The sequence below is a fragment of the Corvus moneduloides genome, chromosome 3 (assembly GCF_009650955.1).
Source record: "Corvus moneduloides isolate bCorMon1 chromosome 3, bCorMon1.pri, whole genome shotgun sequence".
In the NCBI taxonomy this organism is placed as follows: domain Eukaryota; kingdom Metazoa; phylum Chordata; class Aves; order Passeriformes; family Corvidae; genus Corvus; species Corvus moneduloides.
This window is the reverse complement of record NC_045478.1, coordinates 109,517,887-109,526,728: the sequence shown is the minus strand read 5'-3', so window position 1 is coordinate 109,526,728 and position 8,842 is coordinate 109,517,887. Positions and strand designations below refer to the sequence as shown.

General features: G+C 64.2%; 3 protein-coding genes across 4 annotated transcripts; all 3 read left to right on the top strand.

Moving 5' to 3' along the window:
• The first annotated feature begins 335 nt into the window (after window positions 1-335).
• On the top strand, window positions 336-3,322 carry PTCRA (pre T cell antigen receptor alpha). 2 transcript variants are annotated; one of them, XM_032104263.1, is made up of 5 exons: window positions 336-478; window positions 611-928; window positions 1,171-1,206; window positions 1,529-1,667; window positions 2,704-3,322. In XM_032104263.1, exons 1-4 carry the CDS (start codon window positions 427-429, stop codon window positions 1,636-1,638), a joined length of 516 nt encoding a protein of 171 aa, XP_031960154.1. In that variant the 5' UTR covers window positions 336-426; the 3' UTR covers window positions 1,639-1,667; window positions 2,704-3,322. The 2 variants fall into 2 exon arrangements, with proteins under 2 accessions (XP_031960154.1, XP_031960155.1); XM_032104264.1 differs by lacking the exon at window positions 2,704-3,322 and adding an exon at window positions 2,457-2,697.
• CNPY3 (canopy FGF signaling regulator 3) lies at window positions 2,063-5,736 on the top strand. Its single transcript, XM_032104257.1, has 6 exons — window positions 2,063-2,215; window positions 3,929-4,052; window positions 4,190-4,286; window positions 4,712-4,834; window positions 5,018-5,135; window positions 5,251-5,736. Exons 1-6 carry the CDS (start codon window positions 2,065-2,067, stop codon window positions 5,454-5,456), a joined length of 819 nt encoding a protein of 272 aa, XP_031960148.1. The 5' UTR covers window positions 2,063-2,064; the 3' UTR covers window positions 5,457-5,736.
• A 308-nt stretch (window positions 5,737-6,044) lies between these two features.
• Window positions 6,045-8,398, top strand: GNMT (glycine N-methyltransferase). Its single transcript, XM_032104256.1, has 6 exons — window positions 6,045-6,353; window positions 6,518-6,645; window positions 6,960-7,073; window positions 7,587-7,729; window positions 7,882-8,003; window positions 8,093-8,398. The coding sequence occupies exons 1-6, from the start codon at window positions 6,148-6,150 to the stop codon at window positions 8,262-8,264; spliced, it is 885 nt and encodes a 294-aa protein (XP_031960147.1). The 5' UTR covers window positions 6,045-6,147; the 3' UTR covers window positions 8,265-8,398.
• Window positions 8,399-8,842: the final 444 nt, after the last annotated feature.

The window sequence follows — 8,842 nt, the reverse complement described above, 5'->3', positions numbered from 1 at the left end:
TCAGAGCCAGCCCTCTCCAGACGTCCTCCGTTCCCCTCTGCCCACCGCAGCCAGCGCGGGGGCAGAGCGTGTGCCCCGGGCGCAGCCGTACCCTGCGGCTCCAGAGTTCTTTCGTAGTTTCTTCTTCACCTGCCGGCAGCGCCGTGCTGGGCCGGGGGCTGCTCCCGGGGCTCGGCGGGCGGGAGGCCGTGGGGGTGTCCCCGGGGGCCCCGGCAGTTCCCGCACCGGCCGCAGCACCCCCGGCGCCGGGACTCGCTCCGTGGCGCGGCCGGGAAGGAGCAGCGGCCCCGGCGGGGCGGAGCGGGGCCGTACCACCGGCGGGGGAGCGCCGCGCCAGCTCCAGCCCCGCAGCCCCGGCGGTGGGCGGTGCAGGTGGAGCTGCGGGTGGGGACTGAGCCCTTGGCAGCTCCACACGCTGCAGCCGCCATGGAGCTGCTCCCGGTGCTGCTGGCTGCTGCTCTGCTACCGCTCCTGCCCCGTGAGTACCCCCGGGACAGCCCCAGGAGGTGGAAAGGTCGGGTGCCGTCCAGGCTGGAGGCAAAGGCTGAGTACAGCCGTGCTGGGTGGGATGTGTGAGGGATGCAGTGCCCCTAAACCCTGTCTCCCTCAGCTGGCAGGGCAGCTGTGCCGCTGCCTACCCTGACGCGGCCGCTGAGCATGGTACTGGCTGGGCAGCGCCGGCAGCTGGTGGTGTGTGTGGTGAGCGACCTGGCCCCCAGCTCTGGCCACGGTGTCTGGATCTCCGGTGGGAATGGTAGCGTCCTGCAGTCCTTTGCCTATGGGGCCTCCCAGGAGGATGGTGGCACCGTCTGCTCCGTCTCCCTCCTTTCCAGTGACAGTGACCCCCCACGCGAGAGGGAACTTGCCTGCCATGTGGGGGCCAACAGGACCTCCCCATCCCACAGCTCCAGCCCCATCCGCATCACGGGTATGAATGACCCTGCTGCCACCCCCTCTGCCTGCCTTGGCCACTGCTGCCCAGCCTAGTGGGTGCACTGGTCGTCCCCGAGGAGGGAGGTCGGCAGGACCTCTGGGCCAGCAGGGAGCAGGTGTGAGGCTCTAGAGGAAAACGTTGCTCTCCTGATCACAGGAAGGGGTTTGTGGGCAGCCCTGCCATGCACCTGGTGCTGGGCTGCCAGCACCTCCCCAGCTGCTCTTTTCATCCCACAGGCAACGAGGAGGCAGCAGAGCTGTGTAGCACAGCTGGTGAGTCTCTGGCCCCTGCCTGGTGGGAACATCAGGTGCCAGGGTGAAAGCCCTGGCAGTGGCTATGTGGTGGTTGGGATGGGCTTTTCCACAGTGTAGTGGGACTGGGGAAGAGGAAGGGAAGCTTCACCTTGCTGGGAAAAATGGGGAAACTGGGTCAGAGCCAGCCTGCCCTCAGGGACAGCATGAGGGTGACAGGAGGTGTCTCTGGGATGTGTAAGGATCCCAAGTCTGCCCGAACATGGCCCCATGGCAGGCCTGGAGAGGATGTGGGGAGCAGTGGGGTGTCTGTGGCAGGCATCACCTCACCCTTCCATTGCAGTGTCGCCAGCCCATGCCTTGGCAGCCCTGCTTATGGGTGTCCGTGTGGTGTTGCTGAAGGTCTTGCTCTCTGATGCTGTCTTCACCTCCATCCTCCTTGCCCAGAGCTGAGGGCATGGGCAAATCCCCCTGCCCGAAGGGTAAGTCCTCCTGTTTTGGCCTAGGTTTGTGGAAGTCACTGGAAATATTCTGGAGACTGGAGAGAGGACCCTCAGATGCAGGAGGGAGGAGACCCAGTGGTGGTTGGGGGAGGTACAGGATGGGAATCTTGGTTTGGGTGGGAAGGGACCCCAAGGTACCTCGGGCGGGAAAGTCTCCAGAATTCCCGAGGCAGGGAGGGGCCCCGAGTGCTGTGTGGGCAATCCGAGGGGCGGCCGCGGCCACGTGTGGGGCCCTTCCCACGTGGGCGCTCGGCGGGACCGCCCGGGGGCGGCGCTACGGGCACCGCGCGCTGCTGGGATTGGCTGGCGGCGGCCGGCGGGGATTGGTCACGCGGCCACGCGCGCCTCCGGCATTGGCCGGCGCGGCGGGGTCGCCATGGTAACCGGGCGTGGCGGGGCGGGAGCGCGCCCCGGAAGCGGAGTCATGGCGGCGGCGGCGGGGGCAGCGTTGCTGATGCTGCTGATGGCGGCGGCGCTGGCGGGGGGCGACGACTCGGACTGGGTGCGACTGCCCAGCAAGTGCGAGGGTAAGCGGGGCCTCGGGGGACCGGGGTGATCGGCCGCCGCCCGCTGTCTGCTCGGGCCGAGGGTTGCTGGTGTGGGTCTGCGCCCCCACGGGCTGCCCCTCTGCCCGCCTCCTGCCCGCGGGCACCGCTGTTCCCGGCAGTCACCGATCGCCTGCCGGTTCGTAGCTGGGACTGGTCGTATGTGCTGGTTACAGTTCGGTCTCCGTGATGCTTCCTATCTGAGTATCCCCTTGGTTCACAGGCAGTCCGGGGTAGGTCACGACGGACGTTTGCTGCCTGGTGCGGTTTCCTCTGTCTTTGCTATGCAGGCACGTGTGGAGCTGGAGAGCAAAGAGAAAATAAAGAAATAGGGAGCTCTTTGCAAAGCTTTCCCTGCCGGGGAAGCAGATCTGGAGATGCTGATGTCCGAGCTCTGCTGTGGCACCAGTGTAACCTCAGAGAAGCATCAGAGCAAGCACTGACCACACTCTGCTCCTCTTCCTGCCCAGGCTTGGAACCTGTGTCAGTGCACAGCAAAAGTTGCAGGAAGCATCTGGATAACTGGACTCGGCAGTGAGCACTCCTGGCATGTGTGGGAACACTGCAGCAGGTGTGGTGTGGAGGGTGACAGACTTGAGGCCCGAGTTCCAAGGGGCTGCAGGAAGGAACGATCATCCCACCTGAGAAATGGTCGCAGCCGCCTCCAGCCCCTGGTGCCAGCGGAGGAAGGATTGTGCAGGAGGTGTGCACAGGGCTTCTCAACACGTGCGTGGGAGCTCTGGAGAAGCCACCTCGCTCTCTTCCTGCCTGGGGCATCTCTCCACTCACATAATTGCCTGGGAGAAGACAGTGGCTCATTGCTGTCAGACCATTCCTGCTGGAGCTTCGCCCTTCTCCTGAAGTGGAGCTCAAAGAAGACAAACAGGACCCCACAGCACAGGACAAAGCTTTCTCCAGCCTCCTGAGACCTTATCTTTGGGGGAGGAATGCCACACCATGCTTGGCTGCCATCCCTTCACATTCCCATTTGTAAACCCCTGAGATATTTCTCCTGCTGTCTCTATAGCTCTGTTGGGCTCTTTTTACTGAAGAAATAAAGCCTTTTTTTTTTTAGTTTTATAAAAATAACCATGCACTGTGTTCTAAATCTGTCGATGATGTGGTCTCTGCTGCGGGCAGAGCCCCAGGTTGTGCTGCTGGAGCTCGCAGCCAGCACCTTGTCCTGTCACCTAGCCCACTGAGCCGTGCCAGCTGCTCGGTCCCTAGCACAGCCCCAGTGTCCCCAGAGCACTGAGAGCACAGAACCAGTACCGGGTGGGATGTGCTGTCATCATGAGGAGAAGCTCTGAGCCACACTGGGACTTGCATTGCGAAAAGACCCCGTCTCTTCCAAAAGAAAGAGAGCAGCTTGTGGCAGCTTGTGGCAGGGAGGTAGAGGCTTCTGGGGGGGGAAACCTGCAGGCCGAACTGAGCCTGTCTGACTTCCCAGCTGTGCCATAGCAGCTGGTTTACACTGCAGCATTGGTTTGAGTGTTCCTGCTTCAAGGGTTCTCCAGTGGAAGCAGCTGAGCCATTCCTGGTTATTTCTTTGGCCAAGGTGTGTTTTGTGCTCACAGCATCTTTGGTGTGCCCAGTTCCTGGGGCGGATTCTTGCTGCTGTCCCAGGTGTTCTGTCATGCTGCCTCTCAGAACAGTGACACCCCCTAAGCCGCCTGTGCTCTCTCCTTTTCACAGTGTGCAAGTACGTAGCCGTGGAGCTGAAATCTGCCTTTGAGGAGACCGGCAAGACCAAGGAGGTGATCGACACCAAGTACGGCTTCCTGGACAGGAAGGGCTCTGCTGTCAAGTACACACAGTCGTAAGTGGGAGTGGGACAGGAGTCTCCTGCTGCTGTCGCTGCTCCCAGCGCTGGGGGCTTTGGAAGGCTCACCCTGTGCCCTGGCTCTTGCTGGGGGGGACATGCCCAAGCCTGAGCCCTTCCCCCTCTCCATGCAGGGACATCCGGTTAATTGAGGTGACAGAGAACATCTGCAAGCGGCTGTTGGATTACAACCTGCACAAGGAGCGGAGCGGCAGTAACAGATTCGCAAAGGTGAGGGCCGTTCCTACAGTTCCTGCTCCCAAATGTGCCTCGCCCATCCCTGCACTGCCAGAGAGACAAACCAGGTTCATTCTTCCCATCCTCTGGATCCCCTGCCAGTGCCTGGCATGCAAGGCCACGCTGCCCCCCAAGCCAGATGTGGGGTGCTGTTGCTGGTGGCAGTGAGCTGCCCCCCACCTGCATGGAGGGAACGAGGGGCTGTCTCCCTCTGGGGTTTGGGACCACGTTTGCAGAGGGGGACTCGCTGCCACTTGAACTTCCCCCTGGTAACGCTGATGGCCATGGGATCCTGATTTTGTCTGGCTTGCATGTTCCTGCATTGCTGGGCAGGGTTGTGTGGCTGACACTGGGAGGGGAGAGTAGGAGCCCGGCAGGAGGAGCACCACCTCACCGGGCAGTGCTGCTCCCTCCCTCAGGGCATGTCAGAGACATTCGAGACCCTGCACAACCTGGTGCACAAGGGTGTCAAGGTGGTGATGGATATCCCCTATGAGCTGTGGAACGAGACCTCCGCTGAGGTGGCTGACCTCAAAAAGCAGGTACCCTGCCCCACGGGATTGGCCCTCAGTGGCTGCTATGACCTTGTGGGCTGGAGTGGAGGAGGGGAGAGGGTCCAGGGGTGCACTGCTGGGAGCAGGATGTTGGCAGGACCTGTGGCAGGAGCCTGGCCATGGTCCTGCCACACCAGCACATCTGGAGCTGGGCTCTCCTCTCTGCCCTAGTGCGACGTGCTGGTAGAGGAGTATGAAGATGTGATTGAGGACTGGTACAGGCACCACCAGACGGAGGATCTCTCCCAGTTTCTCTGTGCCAACCACGTGCTAAAAGGAAAGGACACAAGTAAGTCCTGGCTGCTGCCAGGGGCTGAAATAATGCAGGAATGCTGGGGAGGGCAGGGGAGCCTTGCAAAAGCATGGGGAGCCCTACCTCTCCATCAGAGCCCTCTCTTCCCTAGGCTGCCTGGCAGAGAAGTGGACTGGCAAGAAGGGTGACTTGGCAAGCGTGGGGGAGAAGAAAAGCAAAAAAAAGAGCGGGAAGAAGAAGAAAAAAGGCCGGAAAGATGAGAGTGAGGGAGCTGCCAGCCTTCCGGACACAGGGGAGGCCCTGGAGGGGGTCCAGGAGCAGGCTCCGCTCACCCACAGCCCAGCTGATGAGCTGTAGGCACGCAGCCCCTGCCCCCGGGGCCGCCCGCTCCGGGGTTTTACCCCGCTGTGCCTATGGGTACCAAAGGAAAAGGGACTTGTGACCCGGGGGAGACCGGAGCGCCTAGCCCCGCCTTGCCAGCCTGGGTGCCATCCCGTGACTAAGTGTCACGGAGCCGCGGACCCAGCCCTGCCGCATCCCTGCCGGGGGCTCCAGCTCCGGGAGGCCGCGAGTGCTGCCCCGCCGCCGGCTCCTCGCACGCCGCCGGGACTGTAAATAAAGACGTTTTCCCCAGAGTCGCCGCCACCGCTGCCGGCCCTGCTTCTGCTGCTGCTGGGCGCGGGACCAGCGCTGCTGCGGCCCGGCCCGGCCCCGCGCCCCGGGGAAGCCGGTGAGGGGCGGGCGGGCCCGGGGGCCGGGGCCTGACCCCGCCGCGGCAAAGGGCGGGGCCGTGAGGGGCGCGGCGCGAGCGCTGACGGGCGCCGCGGATTGGCGGGGCCGCGGCCGGGGGCGTGGCCTGGCGCGGGGGCGGGAGGGGCGCGGCGCGAGCGGCGATTGGCGGGGCGGCGGGGGCGGACGCGGCGGGGATTGGTGGGAGCGGGGGGCGGGGCGTGGGGGCGGGGCGCGGCGGGGGCGCGGCGCAGCGAGGCTGAGGCGCCGCGGCGGTGTCGGTCTCCGTGTCCGTGGCGGCGGCGGCGGCGGCGGCGGGATGGTGGACAGCGTGTACCGGACGCGGTCGCTGGGGGTGGCGGCGGAGGGGCTGCCGGACCAGTACGCGGACGGGCGGGCGGCCCGCGTGTGGCAGCTGTACATCGGGGACACGCGGGGCCGCACCGCCGAGTACCGCAGCTGGCTCCTGGCGCTGCTCCGCCAGCACCGCTGCCGCTCCGTCCTCGACGTGGCCTGCGGCACCGGGTGAGGCCCCGCGCCCCGCTCCCGCCCGCCTCCCAGGTGTCCCTTCCCCCTGCCCGGGGCTACCCGGGGCCTCGCTGTCCCCGGCCATCCCCAGTGCCCCCCTCCCTCCAAGCCTCCCCGGCCTCCTCAGCTGCCCCCGGCCCCGCTGACAGCCGTGTCCCCAGGGTGGACTCCATCATGCTGCTCGAGGAGGGCTTCCAGGTGACCAGCGTCGACGCCAGCGACAAGATGCTCAAGTACGCGCTGAAGGAGCGCTGGGAGCGGCGCAAGGAGGAGCCCTTCGACCGATGGGGTGCGGGGGCTGTGGGGGCCGGGAGGGGCCTGCGGACACTGACACCCCACCCCAGCGTACTGTCCACGGCCCCTCGCAGTGCTCAGGCCCCTCACCTGGGGCTGCTGCTGGCCAGGTGGCCTTGCTGCGGGGACCTGCCAGTGCCAGCTGCCCGGCAAAGGCAAGCCATGGTCCTGGCCTGTCTGACTGCTGGCTAGAGGCCAGAGCCAGCACCCACAGGGGCCTGGGAAGGGCTGGGTGATGCTGGGATGGGGTCTTGCGGGCAGGGGAGGCTGTTGGGTGTCCCTGCCCTCATCCATTTCCATATGCTGCAGTCATCGAGGAGGCCAACTGGCTCACGCTGGAGAAGGACCTGGAGAAGCCAGGGGATGGGTTTGATGCAGTCATCTGCCTCGGGAACTCCTTTGCACACCTGCCTGACTTCAAAGGTGAGTTGGGGGCAGGAGAGAGGAGGGGGAGCACCTATGCACGTGTGCATAGTGTCTTCCAGCAGGCTTGAGAACGTGTCCTAACTCATGTCATTAGTGGGATGGGATTACACACAATGGAGCTGCTGTTTCATGGCACATCTCCAGGGAGGCTGGAGCTGAGCCCCCACTGCCCCAGTCTGTGACATGAGCGGGCCCACTGGGTTCCATGGTCATGGTGGAGGTGTGTGCATCAACATCACACCTCTGGCAAGGCTGGAGGCACACCCAGAGTTGTGCCACAATGTCGGGTGGTGGGTCTCCCACGTGGCATGCTCTGCTCCAGTGAGGCTGAGAACATGCCTGAGCTCATGCCGTGGGTGGGGCTGCGGGTTCTCCAAGCTGAGATTTGGGGGAAGATGGTGGGGGCAGGTCTCTGTGTATGCATGAGTATGTGTGTGGGTAAGATAAGGCCATATGGGCTGTGCCATGGGGTACAGCCAGTGCCTGGAGACCCCATAGTTTCCTCTCCAGGGGACCAGAGTGACCACAAGCTGGCCCTGAGGAACATTGCCAGCATGGTGCGGCCCGGGGGTGTCCTGGTCATTGACCACCGCAACTACGATCACATCCTGGCCACGGGCTGCGCGCCACCCGGCAAGAACATCTACTACAAGGTCGGTGGCTGGCAGGCCCTGCCCCATCCCGATCCCCTTTGCCCCAGCCCCATGGCCCAAAGGGGGCCAGGCAGGGCAGGCAGCAGGATCGTGCCCAGGCTGGGGGCCACTGAGTCCCTGCAGGACACAGATGTCCTCCTGTGGTCTCCCAGAGCGACTTGACCAAGGACATCACCACCTCAGTGCTGCTGGTAAACAACAAGGCACACATGGTGACCCTGGACTACACGGTGCAGGTGCCCCCCACTGAGGCAGGGGCAGACCCGGAGCTGAGGTGAGAAGGGCTGCAGAGGTGGCTCCCGGCATGGGGGGTGGCACTGTGCCCCACTGTCCCCCTGCCTCACCAGCGTTGCCTCCTTGCAGCAAGTTTCGGCTCTCGTACTACCCGCACCGGCTGGAGGCCTTCACAGCTCTGCTGAAAGGTGCCTTCCAGGGAAAGTGCCAGCACAGCGTCCTGGGCGACTTCCAGCCCTACACACCGGGACAGGCCCACGTGCCCTGCTACTTCATCCACGTTGTGAAGAAGACAGGCTGAGGAGGCTACGGAGATGGGACTGTGGTGGCTGAGAGCTGCAAGCAGCTGTGGGTCCAAGCAGGGGGTGGGAACATGGCTGAGAGGCACCTGGGAGTCCTCTCCCCTAATTAAGAACACTTGTGAGAGCTACCTGCGATCATGGTCCGTGTGTCCCTGTATGGGTACGGGGCAAGGGGGACAGCCACAGCCTCCTCAGGACTCTGTGGAAGGAGGTGCTCAGCCTGGGGGCAGCACAGGATGGGTGCAGGCACAGCTTCCCTGCCAAGTCCCCAGCTGCAGGTGCCAGATGTGCCAGCAGTGTGGGGCTTGGGGGCCCCCCTGAAGCAGGAGGAGGCGTGAGCTGGCTCCCAGGTGGTTGCACACCCCAGCCATACCCCTGCAGCACTTCTCCTGCGAGTGTGCTGGAACCTCTTTTCTCACATGCACGTCCCAAACAGGTGCTGACTCCTTGACACTCCTCAGCCCCACACAGGGGTACCCACCCCCACACTGGGGCTTTCAGACTGGGGAGGCTCCACACTGGAGGCTCCAGCAGTGGCTGCAGTGGGGAAGATGTGGTGCCCAGATCGAGCAGCACG

What these genes read in the sequence shown, in the direction of transcription:
- PTCRA (XM_032104263.1), top strand. Translation starts at nt 427, where the DNA reads ATGGAGCTGCTCCCGGTGCTGCTGGCTGCTGCTCTGCTACCGCTCCTG. An exon ending in CAGCCCCATCCGCATCACGG is followed by an intron (nt 929 to 1,170) that starts GTATGAATGACC and finishes TTCATCCCACAG; the next exon opens with GCAACGAGGAGGCAGCAGAG. An exon ending in AGAGCTGTGTAGCACAGCTG is followed by an intron (nt 1,207 to 1,528) that starts GTGAGTCTCTGG and finishes CTTCCATTGCAG; the next exon opens with TGTCGCCAGCCCATGCCTTG.
- CNPY3 (XM_032104257.1), top strand. Translation starts at nt 2,065, where the DNA reads ATGGTAACCGGGCGTGGCGGGGCGGGAGCGCGCCCCGGAAGCGGAGTC. An exon ending in TGGCTGACCTCAAAAAGCAG is followed by an intron (nt 4,835 to 5,017) that starts GTACCCTGCCCC and finishes TCTCTGCCCTAG; the next exon opens with TGCGACGTGCTGGTAGAGGA. An exon ending in GCTAAAAGGAAAGGACACAA is followed by an intron (nt 5,136 to 5,250) that starts GTAAGTCCTGGC and finishes TCTCTTCCCTAG; the next exon opens with GCTGCCTGGCAGAGAAGTGG.
- GNMT (XM_032104256.1), top strand. Translation starts at nt 6,148, where the DNA reads ATGGTGGACAGCGTGTACCGGACGCGGTCGCTGGGGGTGGCGGCGGAG. An exon ending in GACGTGGCCTGCGGCACCGG is followed by an intron (nt 6,354 to 6,517) that starts GTGAGGCCCCGC and finishes CCGTGTCCCCAG; the next exon opens with GGTGGACTCCATCATGCTGC. An exon ending in GCAAGAACATCTACTACAAG is followed by an intron (nt 7,730 to 7,881) that starts GTCGGTGGCTGG and finishes GTGGTCTCCCAG; the next exon opens with AGCGACTTGACCAAGGACAT.